This window comes from Salvelinus namaycush, chromosome 26 (assembly GCF_016432855.1).
Source record: "Salvelinus namaycush isolate Seneca chromosome 26, SaNama_1.0, whole genome shotgun sequence".
NCBI classification, from domain to species: Eukaryota; Metazoa; Chordata; class Actinopteri; order Salmoniformes; family Salmonidae; genus Salvelinus; species Salvelinus namaycush.
Window position 1 is genome coordinate 8,540,655 of NC_052332.1, and position 26,732 is coordinate 8,567,386.

The window sequence follows — 26,732 nt, forward strand, 5'->3', positions numbered from 1 at the left end:
CTGGTATTGACGTGTGCTCTAGCCAAAAGCTTGCAGAAACAGTGAAGTGCCTCCGTACACGATGAGATTACTATGGACAAAAGTTCAAGATATATTGCATTTTGTCAAATGGCAGCCAAGCATCAATCATCATGTCACCAGAAAAAGACTCTCCATATTTATTGAATGGAGCATCAGCCTCATCACTGTGCACGTTCACCACCCTGTGAAGTTCATCATAACTTATTTCAGCTGTAGCCTAGTAAACTGGATACTTTCCCATGATGTTGTGACATTTTTATCCAAAACAGGGTACTTTACTCGGAAACTAACATACAGTATGTAATTGTTTTAAGATCGTCATGCTATTTGATTTAGAATTTTACCCCTTAAGGTATAAAAAATATATATTTGATGAAACATTGAATTTGGCCCATAGAAGCGCATTCAGTAACTATTTCATGTATAAACTCAACAAAAAAAGAAAGGTCTCACTGTCAACTACGTTTATTTTCAGCAAACTATCATGTGTAAATATTTGTTTGAACATAACAAGATTCAACAACTGAGACATAACCTGAACAAGTTCCACAGACATGTGACTAACAGAAATAGAATAATGTGTCCCTGAACAAAGGGGGGGGTCAAAATTAAAGTAACAGTCAGTATATGGTGTGGCCACCAGCTGCATTAAGTACTGCAGTGCATCTCCTCCTCATGGACTGCACCAGATTTGCCAGTTCTTGCTGTGAGATGTTACCCCACTCTTCCACCAAGACACCTGCAAGTTCCCGGACATTGCTGGGGCGAATGGCCCTAGCCCTCACCCTCCGATCCAACAGGTCCCAGGCGTGCTCAATGGGATTGAGATCCGGGCTCGTCGCTGACCATGGCAGAACACTGACATTCCTGTCTTGCAGGAAATCACGCACAGAACGAGCAGTATGGCTGGTGGCATTGTCATGCTGGAGGGTAATGTCAGGATGAGCCTGCAGGAAGGTTACCACATGAGGGAGGAGGATGTCTTCCCTGTAATGCACAGCATTGAGATTGCCTGCAATGACAACAAGCTGTGACACACCGCCCCAGACCATGACGGACCCTCCACCTCCAAATCGATCCCGCTCCAGAGTACAGGCCTCGGTGTAACGCTCATTCCTTCGACGATTACCGCGAATCCGACCATCACCCCTGGTGAGACAAAACCGCGACTCGTCAGTGAAGAGCAGTTTTTGCCAGTCCTGTCTGGTCCAGCGACGGTGGGTTTGTGCTCATAGGCAACGTTGTTGCTGGTGATGACTGGTGAGGACCTGCCTTATAACAGGCCTACAAGCCCTCAGTCCAGCCTCTCTCAGCCTATTGCGGACAGTCTGAGCACTGATGAAGGGATTGTGCGTTCCTGGTGTAACTCGGACAGTTGCTGTTGCCATCTGTACCTGTCCCGCAGGTGTGATGTTCGAATGTACCGATCCTGTGCAGGTGTTGTCACACATGGTCTGCCACTGCGAGGACAATTAGCTGTCCGTCCTTTCTCCCTGTAGCGCTGTCTTAGGCGTCTCAGAGTACGGACATTGCAATTTATTGCCCTGGCCACATCTGCAGTCCTCATGCCTCCTTGCAGCATGCCTAAGGCACGTTCATGCAGATGAGCAGGGATCCTGGGCATCTTTCTTTTGTTTTTTTTCAGAGTCAGTAGAAAGGCCTCTTTGGTGTCAAGTTTTCATAATTGTGACCTTAATTGCCTACCGTCTGTAAGCTGTTAGTGTCTTAACGACCGTTTCACAGGTGCATGTTCATTAATTGTTTATGGATCATTGAACAAGCATGGGAAACAGTGTTAAACCCTTTACAATGAAGATCTGTGAAGCTTTTGGATTTTTACAAATTATCTTTGAAAGACAGGGTCCTGAAAAAGGGACATTACTTTTTTTTATTAAACTAAAATATAAATCAAAATGCAATAACTTCAAAGATTTTACTAAGTTACAGTTCATATAAGGAAATCAGTCAATTGAAGTAAATTCATTAGGCCCTAATCTATGGATTTCACATGACTGGGCAGGGGTGCAGCCATGGGTGGGCCTGGGAGGGCATAGGCCCACCCACTCGGCAGCCAGGCCCACCCACTGGGGAGCCAGGCACAGCCAATCAGAATGAGTTTTTCCCCACAAAAGGGGAAGCTTGTGGAAGGCTACCCGAAACGTTTGACCCAAGTTAAACAATTTAAAGGCAATGCTACCAAATACTAATTGAGTGTATGTAATCTTCTGACCCACCTGGAATGTGATGAAAGAAATAAAAGCTGAAATAAATCATTCTCTCTACTATTATTCTGACATTTCACATTCTTAAAATAAAGTGGTGCTCCTAACTGGATTGACCTAAAACAGGGAATTTGTACTAGGATTAAATGTCAGGAATTGTGAAAAACTGAGTTTAAAATCTACTTGGCTAAAGTGTATGTAAACTTCTGACTTCAACTGCATACTTCCATTCATTTTTTTAACTGGTACCTGGCTACATTCAGAATAGTCTTGTGAGGCTTGTGGGTGTCCAATAGCAAAACAACCAACATGTTTTGTGTTTTAGAGAGACTAACTTTTCAAGAAAGGGGTGATATTACAGAAAGAAGTTGGGATTGGATTGGATGTACCAACTTCAGACAAGCCTCTTGCTATGTAGCGGTCATAATAGTTTGTAGCCCAAACTGTTCGGACGCTACAGACGTTTCGTGAGAATACCGATTTTCGGGATGTCTCATGGTCTGACAAACACTGCTCTGGCTCTGCCACTTTTCACTGCAGATGCGCAGATGCGAAAGGACGACATCAGCGGATGCCGTGAATTGAGACACAGCCCATTCAATAACAAAAAATATATCTCTAGTTTAAACTGACTGATTTTGATGGATATGTTTTTATTATGCTAATTCGATTGCCGTGGGACTGCGGACATCAACTCTAGTGTTTTTTAACGTCAAGCCATTTTGAGGATACTGGAATTATATTATGGATGAACGTGCACATGATTACGGGAGACTTTTGAATTTGCCTAATCAGATTAAAACATTGTGACTGGCTGTGTTATTGCCACATATCAAATATAATACATTTTAAAAGTTAAATTACACATATTTGGGCTATACTGAAGCTTTCGATTCTAGGTGCGCGAGGAATAGCCACTCGGGTTTGGAGAGGAGGCAGAGCGCGTGTTAAGCATTCCTGAATAACTGTGCCTGTTGTGAGACACATTATTATAGGACGATTTGGGATTAAGATCTTCTGAAACAGACAGCGCATTCAGTATCAGCAGTAAAAATACAGCCAGACTGGCCGGCTACTGTGTCTTTCTAGACTTTATATACTGTGGAGAGTAGACCCACAACTGATCCAAATCGAATTCAAATTCAAATTACATTTAAATTACAGGGCTTTTGCGCCATTATTTAAATTCCATTTTCACTGCAACCAAAAGTAGAATTTTGTATTTACTTGAAAACAATAATGCAAGTATGCGTTGCGTTGTGGTGTTGTAGGCTAGTCTAGGTAGGATAATTGTATTGTCGCTAAACAAGATCAATAGGGGAGACCGTTAGACTGGTAGACTGTACTGACCTGTGGTATAGTAGTTAGCACACGGAAAAGGGCAGTGCATGAGGGAAGTACCAAAACATCTTCATATAGGGAGCATGCAAGCAGATGATGAAAATTGGCTAGGGATGGAAGAAATTATACAGTAAAACCTGCAAAAGAGCGAATGTTAACAAGAAAAAAAACGCACTACCCTCCCCTGTGCCCAATAAAAAAAGCATACAACCCTCCGCAAAGAACAAAAAAGGTTGACAACCCTCCCCTGCTTTAGATCACCCCTCCCCTAGGTATTTTGCAATGTATTCCTAAACATATGTGATTGGAGTATGTTGAAATTGTGCTGGAATAGTGGAGGCAGCGCCTGTTTTCTTTGTGACTTGTGGTAACTCTCCGTGGATCTAAATCAGTATTTTTTTTATTAGTCCGAGAATGTCGGAAACATTAACTTGCTTGACAATCCGGTTGGTCATATTCCGGTTCTGTGATGAAACAAAGGTGTGGTTGAATGTATTCTGCCACTGCGTCTTCTTATTGTTTCGACCTTAGGCCTATATATCACGGTGTCAAGGCATATGAACTAACAGGTTATAGAGCAAACAACGCGATAATATGGCTTTTTTTTCGGACTTGGCTTTCCTTTCCGAGGGGTTTTATCCACGCACAGCTGCTGATATCAAGTCAATGTGTCCATTTTGTCAGTTGATAGGCAGTTAATAACACTAGTGATATCCTCAAGGCATTTTTTTTTAAATTTATGGTATCAAGTGTGGTATCTCATTTCGTTATGCTAAATCAATACCTATCAATATGATGAAATGCTTTTTATCCAGGGGAATCGTGCACGGTTAATTAAATATATGAAACTAATGTTTTTATTAATACAACTTGATGTCTATGGAAAAATTACATTTTCTCTGCACCTATAGGGATACACTTTTAACAACTACATGGAAACGCTTTGCAAGTTACAAGTACAGCATGCACGTGGTGTAACAAATAAACACAATGAAACTGTGTTTCCTACTATTTTAAAGACCTACTCCATTTAATAACCTGTTATCAGAGTTGGGTATCCAACAAATGTAGGTGATGTTGCTGCTTAAATGGCAGATACATTTTGTGCATCCACATGCTATGAAAAATAAGTAGCTTAAATGAATCAGGCAAGCACTTGCTTTTGCTTCAACGCAGATGTGTCATCTGTAGCCTGTTGTAGCAACACAACACATACGATTTGGGAGAAAGAGAAAGAGAGGAATATATGGACTGCATTCATTTATCAGTACATTCTATTGAGAGTTGTATCTACCCACAATAGTCTCGTGTGCGTTTTGTTCTGTTATCTTTTCGCATATTGGTTTCTGCAGAGTGAAGGAGTCTCGGGGGCCAGGAAAAGCAGTGTACAGCAGCAGCCAGCTGCGCGTGGAGGGCACAGCAGACAGGACGGAGCAGAACCGGAGCCTGGGTGGAACGTGCCGCGCGCATGACAGCTTCAAAGGAACGCAGCGCCGCGCGGCAGCACACAAATTGAGCCCGCTAATCTGGCCCCTGCACCGCTCTTGTCAAAAGCATCTGTGTGAAATAACCCTCCTCATGCAGATCAGCTCCTAAACTAGGGCAGGCTTTATCCCTCATCTGTTCCGCGGCGCCGCCGACCGGAGCCTCATAGTCAGCAGTGGATAGTGCAGGAATGAAGTGGACCGAATAGCAAGAGATCAGGCGATAGGCTACTGCACCTTGGCTTTCTCCTTTTCACTCAAAACGTGACACAGTCTGGAATTAACTAACCAGACGTTTTAATAATTTTTTACTATTTCATCAATACTGAGGATAACACCTAGTTTGCACTTCCTGAACGATTGGAGACCGCAAAGGAGATCTTTTTTCCCAGACAAATTTATTTGGATGACCGGCTTTCCAAGTGGCTTTTTTATTGGATTCTCTACTACTTGGACTTTAATCTCAGAATCTCTGATTGTTATCCGTCGTTGCATGTAGAGGGTAACGGTAAAAAAAAAATAACAGAAGAAAATCCGAGGAATCGAAGTTCAGTTCTGTAAGTACGTTACATATGAGTTGACTATGTATAGTTCCCCGCCACTCCTGCTAGAACCGTAGCCAGCCCCTGTGGTCGAGAAGTTGCTTCTCTCTACCTCTGTGCGCGAACACTTAGAGCTAACACCCCTTTCTATGTAGTAGATCGCCTGGAAAGATAAAAAAAAAATAGAGCGTTCTCCTTCACCCCCGCCTCGTACCAACAGGCGGTTCTGGTCTAAAGGTTCTCCAGAGAATGGTAAATGGCCGATGGGGAATCATGAACAGCACTTTGGAACTCGAAGATGGACCACGGCATAAAAACCAGGTATGTACCTACCCTCCTTGTACACATTTTCCTCGCGCAGCTGTGCGCTGTATTGGTAGTCTTTATAGATTTTGTATAGAGCGCCAGAAAGACAGGTGCAACTTTGGCGCAGTATTTCGTTTGCCTCCCGCTAGAAGGCTAGGTGCTAATCGAATCCTTGGATGTCCATTCCCTAAACCCTAAGCTTAACCTCAACCACTATTGTTATCCTAACCCCAACCTTAAACAGAACCATAACCCTTACCTTCCCCTAACCCAAACATGAACGATTACCTTAACCATGTGAAATGTCAACTTCAATAGGTAGGGACTTCCCAAGGATCCCAGATAGCCACACTGTATTTGGGTGCAACGCTCTATTCCGTGGAAGTAGCAGTGGAGCTCCCCTCTCTCTCCCCATCTCTCTCTCCCCTGGCTATGGCACTTCTTGTTCCTGTCACAGTTTGTAAACCCAGCTGTATATCAAGTGGGTGGCTAATAGGTTATTTTGTTTCCCTCAATGCAAGCCTCAGAAGAGACAGTGCTATTCTCTGGAGTTGAAATTGCTTCACAGATCGAGAAATAGCCGAGAAAGGGGAAAAGAGACTTTGGACTTGGACTGTGTGATATTGGCTATTCACCTCCGAGTTCCATGAATGCTGTTTTGGAATCCACAGGCCACTCAACGAAATGCTGAGTTATAAACAACCCAATTTGGGTAAATATTGGACAGAACACACATTGGTTTATTTTGACCCAGCCAGTTGGGTCACAAACAACCCATTGTTTTCTTTAAGTTGGGTTTTTGATGCTGGGTTATTGAGCTATGATCCACTGGGTCAGATCAGAAGACTGGAGGCGTGGCTTAGTAGGGTTGTGGCTTTCAGATAGTTATTTTTTCCCCCCCATGAGAGTAAATGTCATTCTGTTTAATCTGTTCTGTTTAATACATGTTAAAAGTAAATAACCTGTCATATCATGTATCTTTTGTGAAATTGGATGCTGTTTGATTGAAAGCAGATGAAAGTATGATGACTAAAATATAAAATGCACTGTTGTTTCATAAAGTCCCCCATGTCAAACAGTTGGATTCAGAAAGCGGGATTATTAAAGGGATAAGGTGACATCACCCTAACTCTAATTTTAATACACTAATGGTAAAATTATATTCTCTTACCTAATTTAAATAAGTACCACCTTGTAACCAACATCGGAGAAGGCGTGTTTGCAGAGGGGCGTGGTTTATATAGCTAGATAGCTATTCTACTGGTGACAACATTTGACTGTAGGGTGTCAGCAAATATATTTCAATGTTTACACTATTGATCTATGGCAAAGATACTTATATGTCTCCCCTTTCATCTGTGTCTGGTATTAGCTAGTTACTTGCTAGCTAGGTCTTCAGCCAGCATGGAACAGGGTCGTTCAAATCTCTGACGCAATTGTCATGTAATTTGGAACCGCATCACAAAAGACGTGGAAACAGAGCTGTATATAAGTGTTTTAAATCATTGATGCAATTTCAATGTTTGAGTTGCTTTGTGTGTCACCACATTTGCTTGAGGCCACAAACAGACAAATAATGGCGCAGAACAACATTTTGGAATGCACAAGTCATCTATCATTATAACGGATATTGCTGCAGACGACCACACCAGGTTCCATTCCGATCAGCTAAAAACAAGAAGAAGCTCCAGTGGGCACATGATCACCGACACTGGTCAATTGAGAAGAGAATTAAACGTTTCTGGTCCGACGAATCCCAGTTCCTGTTGCGCCATGCCGATGGCAGAGTCAGGTTATTTTTTAAATTTACTTTTTAGTTATTTTTTCCTTTAAAAAAAGTATTAACCCCTCCAACAACCTCCCCCTCTTCAAAGGACAAATATATATATATATATTTTTAACAGCTTTTCTGCTACATATACATATACATTTTACATATACACATACATTTTACATACACATTTTGCATTCACATTTTTCATACATGGTCCTTTTATATAAAGCAGTCACATACAATAATACATTACCAAACATAAGCTCTTTAGTCCTAACCCTCAGCCACTCTCAGCCCATCCCACCTATCACCATAGGCCACCTGTCACGGTCGTTTTTAGAATTAACGGACCAAGGCGCAGCATGCGTAAAGTTCCACATGTTTAATTATAGAAACTCACCAAAAATATACAGGAAAAAAACGAAATGTGATATCAAATGCAGTGCTCACAGGCAACTACAAACAAACAAACAAGATCCCACAAAAACCCAGTGGAAAAAAGGCTGCCTAAATATGATCCCCAATTAGAGACAACGATAAACAGCTGCCTCTGATTGGGAACCATACCAGGCCAACATAGACAAATAATAACTTAGATAACCCACCATAGTCACACCCCGACCTAACCAATATAGAGAATAAAAGGATCTCTATGATCTCTATGATCTCGTGACAGTACCCCCCCCCCCCCCCCCCCCCCTCAAAGGTGCGGACTCCGGCCGCAAAACCTGACTCATTAGGTGAGGGTCCGGGTGGGCATCTAACATCGGGGGCGGCTCCGGTGCGGGGCGAAGTACCCACTCCGCTCGCAGATACGTCAGCTTTGGTGGCGGCTCTGGTGCGGGGATCGTCGCCGGAAGCTCCGGACCGGGAATCGTCGCCGGAAGCTCCGGATCGTGGTTCGTCGCCGGGGACTCCGGACCGTGGATCGTCGCCGGGGACTCCGGACCGTGGATCATCATTGGAGGCTCCGGACTGGGAACCCTCGCTGGAGGCTCTGGACTAGGAACCCTCGCTGGAGGCTCTGGACTAGGAACCCTCGCTGGAGGATCTGGACTGGGAACCCTCGCAGGAGGCTCTGGACTGGGAACCATCGCCGGAAGCTCTGGACTGGGGACCGTCACTGGAGGCTCTGGACTAGGAACCCTCGCTGGAGGATCTGGACTAGGAACTCTCGCTGGAGGCTCCTGCCATGGCGCGGGACTGGACGCCGTGCCTTGACTGGACATCGGCGCAGAGGAAGGCTCCTGCCATGGAGCTGGAGGTTCTGGACTGTGGACCGTTGCAGGAGGTTCCCGGACCGTGGACCGTCTCAGGAGGTTCCGGACTGTGAACCGTCGCCGGAAGCTCTGGACTGGGACTCGTCGCCGGAAGCTCTGTACCGGGGACCGTCGCCTGAAGCTCTGGACTGGAGACCGTCGCCTGAAGCTCTGGACTGCGGAGGCGCACTGGAGGCCTGATGCGTGGGGCCGGCATAGGTGGCACCGGACTGGGGACATGCACTTCAGGGCGAGTGCGGGGAGCAGGCACAGGACGTACCTGATTGGGAAGGCGCACTTGAGGGAGAGTGCGAGGAGCAGGCACGGGACGTACCTGACTCGTGACACGCACTTCAGGGAGAGTGCGAGGAGGAGGCACAGGATATACTAGGCTGTGGAGGCGCACTGGAGACCTGGTGCGTAGAGCTGGTACAGATGGTGCCGCAACGATGACACACTCCGCATGGTGAGTGCGGGGAGCTAGCACAGGATGTACTGGGCTGTGGAGGCGTACTGGAGACCTGGTGTGTAGAACTGGCACAGATGGTGGCGGAACGATGACACACTCCGCACGGTGAGTGCCGGGATAGCACAGGACGTACTGGGCAGTGGAGGCGCACTGGAGACCTGGTGCGTAGAACCGGCCCACATGGTAGCGGACAAATGACACACTCCTCAGGACGAGTATGGGGAGCTGGCACAGGTGGCATCGGATGGCTAACACGCTCCTCAGGGCGAATGCCGTGCATACTACGCCAAACCAACAGCTCTCTCGCTTCACTCTCCTCCAATTCGTCCAACAACTCCTCGAAGGTCTGTAACTCTCCCATCCGTTCACTCTCCTCCAATTTGTCCAATAACTCCTCGACGGTCTCTGACTCACACCTCAACTTAGCCGACCACCCCGTGTGCGCCCCTCCAAAAAATGTTTGAGGTTGCTTCTTGGGCTTTCGTCGTGGCCGCGAACCCCGGCGTTGTCGCTGTCCTTTCACCGCTTGCGTCTGCTTCCATGGAAGGCTTTCGTATCCTGCCATTATCTCCTCCCAAGTCCAGGATGTCCTCAACTCTTGGATATCCTCCCAGGCCCAGGATACCCTCTCCTCCTGAGCACGTTGCTTGGTCCGTGAGTGGTGGGATCTTCTGTCACGATCGTTTGTAGAATTAACGGACCAAGGCGCAGCGTGCGCAGAGTTCCACAAGTTTATTAGAGAAACTCACCAAAACAATACATTAAAAAAACGAAACGTGAAATCAAATGCAGTGCTCACAGGCAACTACACACAAACAAACAAGATCCCTCAAAAACCCAGTTGAAAAAAGGCTGCCTAAATATTTGATAAAGTAATTTAAATTGGAAAACTCTTAAGTGTTGAATGAAGTGTTGTTGAAAGTTACCCAACAATTGAAACTTACCCAGATTTGTGTCAAGTGTTAGGAGAAGAGATACGAGCTAAATTAAATCAAACTGTTGCCATTGTGTGAAGATGCACACCATGTAAGCATGAGCTGACAATAATGGACTATTTTTGATTGCTGTCATATCCACACTTCTATTCAATGCCATTAATGCTTTTGTGCTGATTTTCACTATTTATCAAGACCACTTGGCGCTTATTGTGATGTTTAGGCTACGGATGTTTTCGTCATTTGACCACGTGTCTTGCTGACCCCGAGTCTTGGTGGTTGGGGTATTTTTTTAAATTTAGTTAGGAGTTAAGAGTTTTCCAATTTAAATTTACTTTATAAACTATTTAGGCAGCCTTTTTTCCACTGGGTTTTTGTGGGATCTTGTTTGTTTGTGTGTAGTTGCCTGTGAGCACTGCATTTGATTTAATTAGTAATTATAAAAATAAGCTGTTACCCTGTTCCAACACATGTGCTTTCTGTTTCATAGTTGTAACAAAAGCACTCCACAAATAAAAAAAATGTAACACTTGAATTTTTGTGTATTATTTTTTTTACGTGTAGCCTACAGTAACATAAACGAATGAAAAGGCTAACATTTTATTAAAATAAAAAAACAAGGCCTTCATAAACATGAACACCCAATTCTTAGTTTTTTTGTGATAGCATATATTAAATGCATTAATTACGCTGTTAGAATGTTGCAGTCAGAATGACTGCTCATTTGCTTGAAGGGGGGTCCCTCGAGTCCCAGCAGTTCTAGTTAAAAGAAGCTATTGATCCTTTGTGTCTAAATTACATTATGGGCATTCTCATGGTGTAGTAGGCTATTCAGAATTATTTCATTTCTTTTTGAACAGACACGTAATTCTATAACTTTGGCAAATTTATTTCAATTTATCAGGGGTGCTGCAGCTCCTCCAGAACCCTTCGCGTGGCTGTGATTCTATAAGGATTAAATGATGATGAAGTGCAATGCTGGAAAAATGAGAGTTTCAGGCTCATGTCTATCAGAGCAGAGAGAGGGAGAGAGATCATAGAAAGGGAATCTCATTCTAGTTCTGTGAGCAATACAGACGCGCTTCTCACACTGCCACATTCACGAGTTGGTATCAAACATATGTTCCAATTTTGGGCAAACCATAAGCCAATGGCCAGCCCAAACCGAATCAACTCTTAGAATATCAGGCATGGGTTGAAAATCTAGATACTTTTTCACATTGTGTTTTTTTATTTGGAGGATAATTAACGAAGAGGAAACTCAAATTAACTTTGAACACTTTTATTCTAACTTGTACATTGTGAACATTAAGTGAACATTAGTTTTCATGCCACGAGAGGTACCGGATCGGCCAAATATGTTCCGGAACTAAACAGTCCAAAACTGAGAGGTGCCGGATCCTCAAATTAAGCACGGATCATTTGATGTCTCTCCATCTGCGGGGGACCTGCTGAGGTCAAACACTCCCGTACGCACTCCTGTACACGCACACAGACACAGACACACACAGACACGCACACAGAAACACACACAGACACACAGAGAGAGGTAGTTGGTCCCAGGTTGAAAAAGAAGCAGCAAAAAGGGAGTGGTTCCTGATTCAGTAGGCCTCTGATTTCCCTGTTCCTGTTCTCTCAGTGTAAAAATCACTGTTCTAACAACCAAAAATACCCCTCTCTCTCTCTCTGAGATACTGTTCTCTGTGTGGTCGGGGTGTCTAACATCAAATTCCACAAGTGCAAGTTTCTTCACACACACACACACACACACACACACACACACACACACACACACACACACACACACACACACACACACACACACACACACACACACACACACACACACACACACACACACACACACACACATCCACGCACATTAACTTAAAGGAACATACACATGCACGCACAGCACACACAGGGCTGAGGGCTTGCTACTTGTTTGTATGCCTCTGCAGTTGACTGTGAATGTGTGAGCGAACGTGTGAGAATGTTAGAAGGTGCTTCAGTTTGTGCAAGTGCATTTGAGTGTTTTGTTAATGTATGCCTCTGCTGGTCTTTGTGAATGTGTGAGAGTCCCGAAGCAGCATGTGTGTGTTTAATCAATCCATGCTGCTCCATAAGGAGGGGTTTACTATGTTTATTGAGGGGAAAAAAACAAACCTTCAGACTCATTGATTTTAGTTTGAAGCAGTTTTATATTAACAGCAGCGCGGAAATCATTCACCTCCAAGTCACCTCAACAATTATTGATGCATGCCATTATGAATTGTAACGCATTTCTTGGGATTTCATCACATAATAGATATTTTAGGATGTTACTGGAGATAATATTTTCATTCATATTATTTTGGCTATTTTTAGATCATTAACAATTTGATGTGTAGTGACATTGACATTTGTGACTCCTTTCAGGAAACATGTCGCCCGTCACTACTTCACAGGAGCGTTATTTGAAAGTAAACTTTCTTTTAGAAATCAAAATGCATTTTTTGGCAGAAAAGCCTTCTGGAACATTTGAACTTTAATGTGCCTTAATAACAAACTTGTATGCCATCTGTAAATACAAATACAATTGTTCAATTAAGAGCCTAGTTGGTTTAGCCATGGAAAAAGTCAGAAACCTTCCCGCTAGCCATGATTGGCTGAGATAATGTGTGGGCTTGATATGCCGTGTAATGAGTTCGGATTGGTCTGCCATGTAGCACGCTTCTGTCCATAACATGAGCTGGTCAGTATGTGTAGGTAATCCTTTCTAACACAGCTTTTAAAAAATATATCACATAGTAGAACTGCATAAATGTTGCTCTCCACTTTCTGGAGGACCGAGTTTTGAAATCAGTGGAATTAGAGTATGATAGCTAAGGAGATGGAGAAAATTCTGCCGTTTGATTGCAAATATCCAGACGGAGTCCAAAAGAGAACACACAGAAGGCTGTTGTATAAAACATCTGTCTCCAGATTACATCTTCAAACAAAGGGCAACCATTGCATCCGTGACAGAGAGGGAGAAGCGTCTATCCATGTATGCCGGTAAGATAGTCTAGCCAGCTACATTGTCAGATAATAAACATTTATACTTTTGGCAGAAAGTCGTTTTTTGCTTCAAGTTAAAGTGTACTGTTAGTTAGCTAGCTAATGTTACGTGTATGATCTGTGTAGTAATTTGATTTGAATCTCAGATCCATTTGCATTGCTAGTTATAGCCTAATGTCAGCTGGCTAACATTGAACTTGGTTGGTTAGCTACCTGCAGATTCATGCAGGGTAGTAATGTTATGAGTTGGGATTATGGCTCATTGTTTAGCTAGCTAGCTGCATATCTTAACAAAAGACTCCACTACGCAAGTAACTATTTCAATAGAATGTTTATGATGTGACTGCAACAAACTGTCGATAGACGTAGCTGGTAAATTCGCTCTGGCTAGCTTCTCCAATTTCAGAGGACTCTCATCTGAGTGTGCCAGAGCGCAGAATAACTGACATATTTACGAACGCTCAACACCCGTTGAATATGGCCAGTGTCAGTAAACGTTGGCAAAAAAGCATACTTAAATTGTTGCCAGCAGCACAGTTGCAGTCACCAACACTCTGGATAACATAAAAACAGCCTAACCAGCTCTGCTAGGGCGAGTAAAATGGTCAGAGTGAGCTGTTCTCTCATTTGTGTCTGGAAGTAGCTAGCAAGCTAGCCAACGTTAGCTTGGGTGCTTGACTGCTGTTGTTAAGTCAGAACACTCGGATCAACCCTACACCTCGGGCCAGAGCATCCAGTGTGCGCTCTGAATTTACAAAGCACAATCTGACAACGCCCTGAGTTTAAGAATGCCCAGAGCACACTCTGGCACTCCAGATTAAATTCACGAACACACCCGTAGTATAAACCAGCCTTTAGTGTTGAAATCTTTGGTTGTTAAGTACTTGGCCTCACATGTGAATCCTTAAAGAGATGGATGGGGCTAAAGCTTAAGAGGGTGTGAACAATGCTGAATGGGTGTAGATAAAGAAGAGTTCTCCATTGGGTACCACAACATTCAGGGGCCATTTTCTCAAAAGTGAGGTTACAAGTTTATCAACTTTCAAAGCTGAATTACTTTCCCATAGTTCCTCAACTGTAGTGTATGATATACCATTTTGTAGCTCTGAGTTTATCCAATGTAAAAAAAAAAAAAAAATCCTACATAAGACCGAATCAAGACGGTCGGTCTATTTTTATTGTGAAATTTGAATTGTGTGACTGAAGGAGAATGCGGTTCTTATCGAGTTACACAAATCCACGAGGAGTCAGTAGAAACCACAGAGAACTAACTAGGCACACTCCCTCGGGACATACCAAGATGGAGTTACTCTACCATCGTCCCATGTGGGACTATGGGACGATGGTAGTGTAACTCCATCTTGGTATGTCCCGAGGGAGTGTGCTTAGATAGTTCTCTGTTTGGATATTAATATGTGCATGCTAATGTGAATGTGTGTTTGAGAAATATTGCACTTCTGAGAGTTGCATACTGTAAGTGTCTATGTGAGTGTGAGTGCATGTGTGTGCATGTTTGAGTGTGTGCATGTGTATCTGTGCGTGTGCGTGTGTATGTGTGCGTGCGTGCGTGCGTGCGTGCGCGTGTGTGTGCGTGTGTGTATGTGTGTGTGTATTCACTGTTAAAGGGAAACCATTGTGTAAGTGCTAGATGCAAGGCTACAGATGACAACAGCATTGGCTTCTTTCTTTGGCCTTGTTCTTCTATCTGCCATTCAGTCTTTGTTTCTATCCTCATTGATCAGAAGAGGCATTGACAATGAGAGTAAGAGAGAGTGAAATCTTATAAAGGGTCTCTATATACAATTGTTTTTAAATAGTACCAGATATGGGTTCTTTGGCTTGTAACCATAGCAAAACCCTTTTTGGTGCTATGTAGAAACGTTTTATTAAGGTTCTTTAAAGAACCATGCTCATAAGGTTCTAAATGGAACCTATATGGTGCTACCCAGGGTTTTGCCACACTTGCCACCGGGTCTGCGTCGCACCGAACGGTGTGCATCACAGACACCAGGGGATCCCAAACTGCAATTGATCCACCTTAACTCTGAACCCCAACGCGGTTAACTCTCCTTTCAGTGGCACTCCGTCGGAGAGCAGAGCAGGACACCCTTTCATCCCGAGACTGGAAGCACCCTCTCCGTCTGAGCAGCAGATACACAACAAAATAATCAACATAAGTCCACCTCTGCATATTTTGGCCAAATTGACAGAACCCAGCTACTTCTTCACCCAGCCTGATACCACAAATGGATGTGCCAAAAGGCATGGATCCGATTTTTCCATGAATCATACTCCCACAGGGCCAGAGTGATGTCAGGAATATACCTGAGCATTATGGTACAGCTCAGAAGCCTTCACCTCACCTGATGACACAAGTTCGTTCTTCTCACTTTGTAATATGAAACAATATAACACAACACATCACACTCTCACAAACGGTTCCACAAAAAACAGCTGGGCGCAAACCCCAAAATATTATCACGGGCCGCTCCCCTACATTTTAATTATCACTTAGAGAGCAGAGAACCCTTTTGTGAACTGTAAAGAACCATTGAAGCAGCTCGACGGGTTCTTTGAGTCATTGTGGTTCCACATAGACCCATCACCCTTCCCAACGAACCCACATTTTCTGCGTGTTTAGAGTCGCAAAGATCTTCAGCCCCACGGAAAGTGTCAGAAAGAAATCCAGTGTACATTACACTCCAACAGACTATTTCAGGACCATGGACAGCGTCCACATAGAGACAGACAAAGGGTAGTTGGAAAGAGTGATGAGATTGATATAGGAGAGAGAGAGAGAGAGCGAGAGAGAGAGAGAGAGATTGGTATAGGAGAGAGAGAGATCGAGAGAGCGAGAGAGAGAGAGAGTGGATGGATGGATGGATGGATACAGGCAGTTCCCAGTGGTGTAGTGTTAACCTCTTAAAGAAATTGTAAAGTAAACCAATTGTGTTTGTGTCTGTGCGTGTGTGCGTGTGTGTACAGGGGAGCAGTGGTGAAAGGAATGGAGAAATGAAACGAATGAGATGATAAGAGAATGAGATGATGGCAAGGTTATACCTCCTGGAGCCTCTGACAGATACATCACGATTTTGAGCTGCTCGACAAGATACAGCATAGTTGCTGAAGCGGGAGAGAGCGAGAGAGAGAGAAAGGTGGAGAGAGAGAGAGAGGGAGTGAAGAGTTTCACTGTACTTGTGCATGTGACAATAAAAAACTTGAACTTGCACTTCAGGCAGAGAGAGACAGAGACAGAGGAAGAGAGTGAGTGAGAGAAACTATATTTTAAGAGTGGTATTTTCATCAGACACTCCATGTCTCTCTTACACACACTTACACACCCTTTCCAGTGTTTCTCTCTACCTCCCTCTCTTTTGAATCTCTACCTCTTTACCTTCTCTCACTCTGTCTCACCCACACATTATAACCAGGGGCAAATTGAAGATGGGATAGTATTTTCTCCTTCATATGCTGCCTGCTTGGCATCATATAGATATTTCTGCCCTCAAGACATTTCCTGTTATTTTTGTTCATCCAAAACAATATGCTGTGTGTGTGTGTCTTGATGTGCTGTTTACAGTTTGCGTGCCTTCCTCTGTTCAATCATCTTGAACGGTTCAATCATCTTGATAGACACCTCGGCTGCCCTACTGTTTTGGACAGATTGGTTTATATCTCCATGTCTGCATCTAAAATAACAGCCCCATGGGCCCTGGTCAAAAGTAGTGCACTACTTAGTGAATAGGGTGCTATTTGGAACACAGTCCATATAAGTGAAATGAGAAGTGTTCGGTTTCCTGGAGGTGATTTCAATCTGTCTGAAATGAAGCTCCCATTCATGTGGCTTCTGTCGCTTGCTAGCCTGCCTGGGCTGGTGCTACTGTTATCAAATAGAGATGTTAGGTTAAGTCCTACTCTTATAGAGACGCACAAGAGCTGCACAGCTCCCCGGCATAATGGACCTCTCTGTTCCCCGGCTTCCCTATTAATCAAGGGGTTCTTTCATGCACACATGAACATGCACACACATGGGCAGCATACAAGTGAGTACACACCCACACGTGTGCAAGCGTGCATACATGCACACACACACAGACACGCACACACACTAAAAACAAATGGTTCTATATCGTGCCAACTAAGTGTTATTTGGCTTGCAACCATAGCGGAACCCTTTTTTGGTTCTATATGGAACCTTTTTCTGAAGGTTCTCTATAGCACCAAAAAAGGGCTTCGCTATGGTTTCAACCCGTTTGGGGGCTATATAGAATTCCTTTTTATGGTTCTTTATAGAACGTTTATGGAGAATGGTTCTATAAAGGACCTTGCTCAAACTGAAAGGTTCTTTGAGATGCCCCCCTGTGTTAGCCTACCGTTACAGCATTAAACTAGGAAACATGGCACGGTATCATCTGTCATATACAAAGCATGGAAATCCTATTTGTCTTTGTGTTAAAGACACATGGTGAAGCCCTGGTGATTGAGTTGTGTCTCCCTGACTGAGTAGTGCTCTTCCCAGTCGCATTATTGGGTCTGTTCTCAACCAAATGGGTCTGTTTCCTCTGCAAACCGGTGTCATATATTTACCCACTAACGAGTGCAGTTCGACTAACAGAGAGCATTAATGACGTCTTTATAGGCCAGGCGCCATCAGGTGTCCCAAGGTTAATAGTTATTTTAATTGACTTGAGGCAACTGGAGGGAAGGATGCCTCAGATACATTTATAGTTTCCCCTTGGCTCACAGTGTTCGACAGGGATGGGTGACTCTGGTCCTCAGGGGCCTGAGTGTCTGCTCGGCTGGTTTTGATTCTGTCTTTCAAATGAGTGTCTGGTGTATGTATACCTGGAGAACCAGGTTTGTCGACTCATCTTTTTATGAATCTGAGCACTGTAGGGAAAATAGGGATGGAATAGAAGAGTGGGCAGGTGAGAGAGATACAGTAGAAACATATGAGAGAAAAGAAGTGGTTCTGCGGTCAAAAGATCTGCAGTGCACCTTCCCCCACTACAGCCTGGGGTTCGATACCAGGCTGTGTCACAGCCGGCTGAGTCCGGGAGCACCATAGGACGGCGCACAATTGTCCCAGCACCGTTCGGTTTAGGGGAGGGTTTGATCAGGGGGCTTTCCTTGGGTCGTTGTGCTCTAGCGACTTCTTGTGGCAGGTCCGGATGCCTGCACGCTGATGTCAGCTTAACTGTGTTTCCTCCAACACATCGGTGCGGTTGACTTCTGGGTTAAGGCGAGTTGTGCGATAAGATGTAGTGCGGCCAGGCGGGTCATGTTTCGTAGGACGCATGACTCGACCTTCCCCTCTACCGAGCCCATTTTGGAGTTGCAGCGATGAGCCAAGGTTGTAATTTGGAGAGAAACAGGATTGTTTTTAAAAAATTGTGACCATACCACCCTGAAAACACATGATCTTGTCTGATCTTGGCAGCTAAGCAGGGTCAGGCTTGGTTAGTACTTAGATGGGAGACCGCCTGGGAATACCAGGTGCTGTAAGCCCCCCCCCCCCCAAAAAAATGTAAGAAGATAAAAAAATAACAGGTGATTGTAGCGATAGGAGGGTGACAAAGATGGAGTGATGATGATGATGTATCACAAGAGACAAAGTTATCTGATGGCAGATATCAGATTTAGATTCCGTCTGCGATGGGGATGTATAGACAGAGGGATACAGCGATGAGTTCATTCCTACTGTACGATAAAACACTTATGACAAACTCATGGCTAATATATTAACAGAGTTATTCTCTGCCATCCATCATTTATTCACCATCAAAAATTCAATCTGGCAGACTGTGTGCCATTATTCAGCCTCGCTGGGGGAAAGCAGTCGCTGCTGTTTTAATAAATGAGGAGTTTAAGGACTCCACTCCCACGGATCACAGTTATTCCAAACCCCTGACTTCTAAATTCTCTTTCCTACTATTTTGGAGTAATAGCAGCAAGGGAGAGAAAACAGTAAGGGTAGAATAGAAATGGAGGGAGGGAGTTGGAGGGAGTTGTTGTGGAGACCTCTGGAAGTAACTGTATTGGGATTGGTTGTCGTCACGCTTTTAGAAATCAGGACAATAAGTGCTTGTTTGCGTTTCCTGAAGTGATACTTTTTTGGTTTTTGAACCCTCTTCAAAATCAACAGTCTGCTGTGATTGCCTTTTACAACTGGAAGACATGAAAACACTTGTCCTCCACCACTCTCTACCTCTCTCTACCTCTCTCTCTCTCTCTCTCTCTCTCTCTCTCTCTCTCTCTCTCTCTCTCTCTCTCTCTCTCTCTCTCTCTCTCTCTCTCTCTCTCTCTCTCTCTCTCTCCCTCTCCGACTGCCATTGAAGTCAATGTATTGTGTAACCCTTGTGTTTATGCTGTAGTTCTATGTACTTGGATGTTTCTGTAGCCCTCTGTGAAGAGCCTCCGTTTAGCCCTCTGTGCAAAATGTGCAGCAGGCGGCAATAAGCCTGATTGGATATGGAAATGGGAGGTGTTGGGTGTCCAAAGACTATCTGCTGATGCTGTACAACTCTTTACAGTGTGCATACTGGGGATCTCTCTGTATTACACACGCACGCGCGCACACACACACACACATGCACGCACGCACGCACACACACACACTGAGCATGAAACAGCTCTCATCCCATGTAGCGAACACTAATCTTATAAAGTAGGACAGGAGTTAGCAAGTGTGGTTTCTTCGTATTACTTTTACCAATTTGATCATATTAGATTACTAATCTGTGCAAGGAAGGGCCGAAGGAAATGTTTTTCCAAAACACCACTGCGCTGTCTCCCGCCATCTTGTCTGTCACCTTTTTTTGAATTCACTGCCTGCTGCTGTTGCTCTATGACTCATATCCACAGCCATAGAGAGATGAGGGGAGAGAGACAGGCTGAGAGAGAGAGAAGCAGGGAGTGAGAGTGAGAGTGAGAGAGTGAGAGTGAGAGAGAGAGAGACGGATGGAGGTAACAGACTAAGAGGGATGGAGGGAGAGAAAAAGGTAGAGAGGGAAGGATGGAGGAGGAGAGAGAGTGGAAAGACTGAGAGAGACACAGTTGTAGGTATCCCAACAGGTAGACTATCCCAATAGGCGAAGCACCGCCACAACATGTCACTTTTTACTACGAAAACTGCAACAGAAGCTAACTCCTTCCCCCGCCTCGTCTGCTACAATATGTTGAGTTTCCCGGGGAAGCAGTGAAGCCAGCTGTAGAATATTGAGTGATTGTGTTTATGAGTCTGTTATTAAAGAATGTGAAGCAATGTTGAGTATGTTAACTATTGCCTGACTGTGTTCATGAGTATATTATTGAATGTGTATGTTTACTGCTTTTCATTAAATCACGTATGGCTACAAATATTGTATATGCATTCGTTCATATGGGCAGAATATTCTATAAATAGCCTAAAGAAATTGGTTCAGTTATGGCCTAAAATAAATGTTTTCATATGAGCAGAATATTGTAGCCTAGGGTTGGCTCATCGCGCCCTAGCAACTCCTTGTTGAGGGCCAGGTGCCTGCAGGCTGACCGTGGTCGCCAGTTGAACGGTGTTTCCTCCGACACATTGGTGAAGCTGGCTTCCGGGTTAAGCGGGCGGATGTTAAGGAGTGCGGTTAGGCGGGTCACGTTTGGAGGACGCTTGACTCCACCTTTGCCTCACCCGAGCCCGTTGGGGAGTTGCAGCGATGAGACAAGATCGAAATTGGGGAGAAAAAGGGGGTAAAATAAAACAACAAAAATAATGTAGGGGCGTGGATTAGAAAACCAGTCAGTATCTGGTGTGACCTCCTTTTGCCTCATGTAGCGCGAGACATCTCCTTCACATGGAGTTGATCAGGCTGTTGACTGTGGCCTGTGGAATGTTGTCCAGCTCCTCTTCAATGGCTGTGCGAAGTTACTGGATATTAGTGGGAGCTGGAATACGCTGTCAATCTAGAGCTTCCCACACGTGCTCAATGGGTAACATGTCTGGTGTATATTCAGGCCATGGAAGAACTGGGACATTTTCAGCTTCCAGGAATTGTGTACAGATCCTTGCAACATGGAGCCGTGCATTACCATGCTGAAACATAAAGTGATGGTGGTGGATGAATGGCACAACAATGTGCCTCAGGATCTTGTCACGGTGTCTCTGTGCATTCAAGTTGCCATTGATAAAATGCAAGTGTGTTCGTTGTCCGTAGCTTGTGCCTGCCCATACCATAACCCTACCGCCACCACGGGGTACCTTGACATCAGCAAATCGCTGGCCCATAAGACGCCGGTACAGTTGAAACCGCGATTCATCCATGAAGAGCACACTTCTCCAGCGTGCCAGTGTCCATCGAAGGTGAGCATTTGCCCACTGAAGTCGGTTACGACGCCAAACTGCAATCAGGTCAAGACTCTGGTAAGGATGACGAGCACGCAGATGAGCTTCCCTGAGACGGTTTCTAACAGTTTGTGCAGAAAGTCTTCGGTTGTGCAATCCCACAGTTTCATCAGCTGTCTGGGTGGCTAGTCTAAAATGATCTTGCAAGTGAAGAAGCCAGATGTGTATGTTTTGGGCTGGCTTGGTTACTCGTGGTCTGCGGTTTTCAGGCCGTTTGGACATGCCCCCAAATTCTCAGAAACGACGTTGGAGGTGGCTTATGGTAAAGAAATTAACATTCAATTCTCTGGCAGAATTTCACATTTTAGAGTGGCTTTTTATTGCACAGAGCACAAGATACACCTGTGAAAGGATTATGCTGTTTAATCAGCTTCTTGATATGCCACACCTGTAAGATGGATGGAGTATCTTGGTAATGGAGAAATGCTCACTAACAGGGATGTAAACAAATGTGTGCACACAATTTGAGAGAAATAAGCTTTTTGTGCATATGGAACATTTCCAGAATCTTTTATTTCAGCTCATGAAACATGGGACCAACACATTATATGTTGCGTTTATATTCTTTTTCAGTATAGTTTCTACAATTTATTTTTATTTAAAATAATGTCCTTTCGTTTTATCTAGTTTTTACACCATCCATTAACACCAACCATGCACTTTAAAACATTAACATTTTAATATAAAAAACATTTACAAACATTTAAAGTCAAAAGTTTACATACACCTTAGCCAAATACATTTAAACTCAGTTTTTCACAATTCCTGACATTTAATCCTAGTAAAAATTCCCTGTCTTAGGTCAGTTAGGATCAACACTTTATTTTAAGAATGTGAAATGTCAGAATAATAGTATAGAGAATTATTTATTTCAGCTTTCAACACATTCCCAGTGGGTCAGAAGTTTACATACACTCAATTAGTATTCGGTAGCATTGTCTTTAAATTGTTTAATTTGGGTCAAACGTTTCGGGTAGCCTTCCATAAGCTTCCCACAATAAGTTGGGTGAATTTTGCCCCATTCCTCCTGACAGAGCTGGTGTAACTGAGTCAGGTTTGTAGGCCTCCTTGCTCACACATGCTTTTTCAGTTCTGCCCACACATTTCTATAGGATGGAGGTCAGGGCTTTGTGATGGCCACTCCAATACATTGACTTTGTTGTCCTTAAGCCATTTTGTCACAACTTTGGAAGCATGCTTGGTGTCATTGTCCATTTGGAAGACGCATTTGCGACCAAGCTTTAACTTCCTGACTGATGTCTTGAGATGTTGCTTAAATATATCCACATAATTTTCCTTTCCTCATGAAGCCATCTATTTTGTGAAGTGCACCAGTCCCTCCTGCAGCAAAGCACCCCCACACCATGATGCTGCCACCCCCGTGCTTCACGGTTGGGATGGTGTTCTTCGGCTTGCAAGTGTCCCCCTTTTTCCTCCAAACATAATGATGGTCATTATGGCCAAACAGTTCTGGTTTTGTTTAATCAGACCAAGGACATTTCTCCAAAAAGTACGATCTTTGTCCCCATGTGCATTTGCAAACCATAGTCTGGCTTTTTTATGGCGATTTTGGAGCAGTGGCTTCTTCCTTGCTGAGCGGCCTCTCGTTTTACTGTGGATATAGATACTTTTGTACCTGTTTCCTCCAGCATCTTCACAAGGTCCTTTGCTGTTGTTCTGGGATTGATTTGCACTTTTCGCACCAAAGTACGTTCATCTCTAGGAGACAGAACGTGTCTCCTTCCTGAGCGGTATGACGGCTGCGTGGTCCCATGGTGTTTATACTTGCATACTATTGTTTGTACAGATGAACGTGGTACCTTCAGGTGTTTGGAAATTGCTCCCAACGATGAACCAGACTTGTGGAGGTCTACAATTTTTTTTCTGAGGTCTTGGCTGATTTCTTTTGATTTTACCATGATGTCAAGCAACGAGGCGCAGAGTTTGAAGGTAGGCCTTTAAATGCATTCACAGGTACACCTCCAATTGACTCAAATAATGTCAGTTAGCCTATCAGAAGCTTCTAAAGCCATGACATCATATTCTGGATTTTTCCAAGCTGTTTAAAGGCACAGTCAATTTAGGGTATGTAAACGTCTGAGGCCACTGGAATTGTGATACAGTGAATTATAAGTGAAATAATCTGTCTCTAAACAATTGTTTGAAAAATGACTTGTGTCATGCACAAAGTAGTTGTCCTAACTGACTTGCCAAAACTATTTTTTTTTAACAAGAAATTTGTGGAGTGGTTGAAAAATGAGTTTTAATGACTCCAACCTAAGTGTATGTAAACTTCCGACTTCAACTGTATATATTAACAAAAAAGCTGAGCAAGTTCACAAATCAAGTTCACAAATAAATCCTCCAAGATTGGTCTTAATATTCTGGTCTCATAAGGATTTTGGAGTCATTGAACAGGTTGAAATTGATGTGTCACGAAGAAGTGTCCATGTAGGCTAGATGCTCATTGTAGGCTAGGTGCTCAGGCTAGGTGCTCATTTTTCTAAGATCGATTTAAGAGTATCCACAACTGTAACTTGAAAGTGTAGGCAACGCTCTTCAGGTAAGACTCCAGCCGTGCAGACTTCTGTTCTTCTGAACCAGTGACTCAGATCCTTCTGTTGCTTGCGGTAGCGGGGTCTTTGCCATGGCGGTGGAACACCAGCAAGTTGCTGCGCCGTTCTCATTTCACCTCTTTGCTCCTGTCATTGCAATGCCTCGATGTACTTCTAAATGGTGGGGTGGGTAGCGTTAAGATTCGCAGAGCATTTTTGATGCCAGCCTTCCACTCCATTGTTGGTCTTCGTCAAGTCTTGCAGGATAGCATCGTAGCTGAGATGGCAACCATGTTATTGGTCTTGGACATGCTGTCATCAAAAATAAGAATAAGAATAATAAAGCCATTATTATGTTAAAAAAGACATACATATGGGAAAAATGTGCTTTCTTCCAATGCGTCCGACCTTCTCCCCAACCCATGTTACCTCAAAGTATGTCAGGAGCTCCTCCAGTTTATGTTCCCTGCGCTGAAAGAACTGGGTTTCCAGCATAACTTGGAGATAACCCTGTCAGCGAGTGTTATGCGACCTCAGCATTAGAAAGGATCATATTCGGTGCACTTCCAGAAATACGTTTTTGCACTCTGTCGTTCCCGTCTGTAGGTGTGGCCTTCATGCGCTAGGATATATTTTCGAAGGACTGAGGATATATTCAGGTTGCATTGCTTGCCAGGGACGTCACCAGGACCTTGGATAAGTGAGTGCCACTGAAAAGTTTGTGGACTATAATTTCCTCCTCATATTTTAGGCCTACAATCTGTGTCCACTCTTTTCATTGGCCTATGCTGTTGGTTGCATTTAAGACCTGGGTCGTTCATTTTATTGATCTCAGTATGTCAATGTCGGAGTTTCTTGCCATTTGTGTGGTATGAAATGATATTCATGTAATGTCTCCAGTCGTAAAATGACCTCGAATTGCAAGAAATGACTTTAGAAAGGCAATTTTTTGCTCAGACCTGCAAATATGAAGATTTGTGTGTCCCTTGTCAGCCCCTGGTCTTCAGGGCAGAGCCCCGAATGTTATGAAACTCTGCTGACCTCCCTGTTGCTTGTTCTGAACTCTAAGAATAATGAATGCTGAGGGTAGCAGTCGAAGATCTTTTTAAGCAGAACATTTGGATTATTATCACATGAACGACAATGAATGACATTCATTCTCTTAAATGTCTTATTATAGCCTGTACTCTCCCTGTGCAATGTATAGCCTACTGTACTGTTTGTCTGTCTGGACTGTCTGCCTGTCTTGGTAAGAATCTTAAGGTAATACAATACTAAAATAGTCTTCTTTAGGTTGTTTGCCTATTATTCTTTTATATTTAAGTGTGACCTCCTAAAACTAGAAACGTATTTTGGGCGTCATGGGAATGTAACATTTTAATACATTCTAATAACATTTTACTTGTCCCAAATTGTGTGATATAAAACACTTTTTGTTCCTTGTATTAATTGCAGCGTTATTTGCCTATCACTATAAAAAACATTTATCTGTGAAATTAGAGATTGAACACCAATCATCAGCTGAATCAGAAAATATTTGTTCAAAATGACAGTAAAGTGAACAGCTGTTGTGATAGAGCACCACCTTTTTCTGGAATGTTTTGATGTCTCATTACACAAAGGATAGTTCAAACTATACAGGCTAAAAATGTAGGCCTGTAGCATTTTAAAAAAAGGTTCAAAAGCTAAAAATCTATCCCGGGTGGCGTCACTACAGATCCAGGTTCGATCCCGGGCTGTGTCGCAGCCGGCCGCAACCCGGGAGACCCATGAGGCGACGCACAATTGGCCCAGCGTCTTCCGGGTTAGGGGAGGGTTTGGCCAGGCGCATGCACGCTGACACGATCGCCAATTGTACGGTGTTTCCTCTGACACACTGGTGCGGCTGGCTTCCGGGTCAAGCAAGCAGTGTGTCAAGAAGCAGTGAGGCTTGGCAGGGTTGTGTTTCAGAGGACGCACGGCTCTCGACCTTCACCTCTACTGAGTCCGTACGGGAGTTGCAGTGATTGGACAACACTGCAACAACTGTCGGTTTCACCTAGGGGTCATGATAAGGGCTGTACCAAAATGTTTGATGTATTAGAATAATTGATTATGCTTATGTTTTATTAATAGAAGGGGAGGGGTTATAAGACCCCTCCCTCCTTACATTTATAGGGTCCTAGACTACAGATGAACAATATATATATTCATTATAGAGTTTTAGAATTGTTCCACAGTTGTTTGCTCTTTCTCTCTCTCTCTCTCTCTCTCTTATAAAGAAGACCCCTCTTAGAAATGTGTGACTGAGACAGAACTCTGCAGGGGAGTGTGGGAGATACTAGTCAGACATTCCACAATAAATCAACTTTGGGGATTGGACATTTATTGCCTAGCTTTTAGATAGCACTGAAACTCTATGTTTGTATAGC

The 26,732-nt window shown here is 43.8% G+C and overlaps 1 protein-coding gene and 1 pseudogene across 1 annotated transcript in view; both read left to right on the forward strand.

Moving 5' to 3' along the window:
- The first annotated feature begins 5,859 nt into the window (after nt 1-5,859).
- The window catches only part of fibcd1b (fibrinogen C domain containing 1b), a 239,719-nt gene continuing 218,846 nt past the window's right edge, over nt 5,860-26,732 (forward strand). The window contains exon 1 of the mRNA XM_038965597.1: nt 5,860-5,931. Coding sequence (XP_038821525.1) covers nt 5,860-5,931 — 72 coding nt within the window. The remainder of the gene's footprint in view (nt 5,932-26,732) is intronic.
- On the forward strand, nt 18,782-18,900 carry LOC120021915 (annotated as a pseudogene).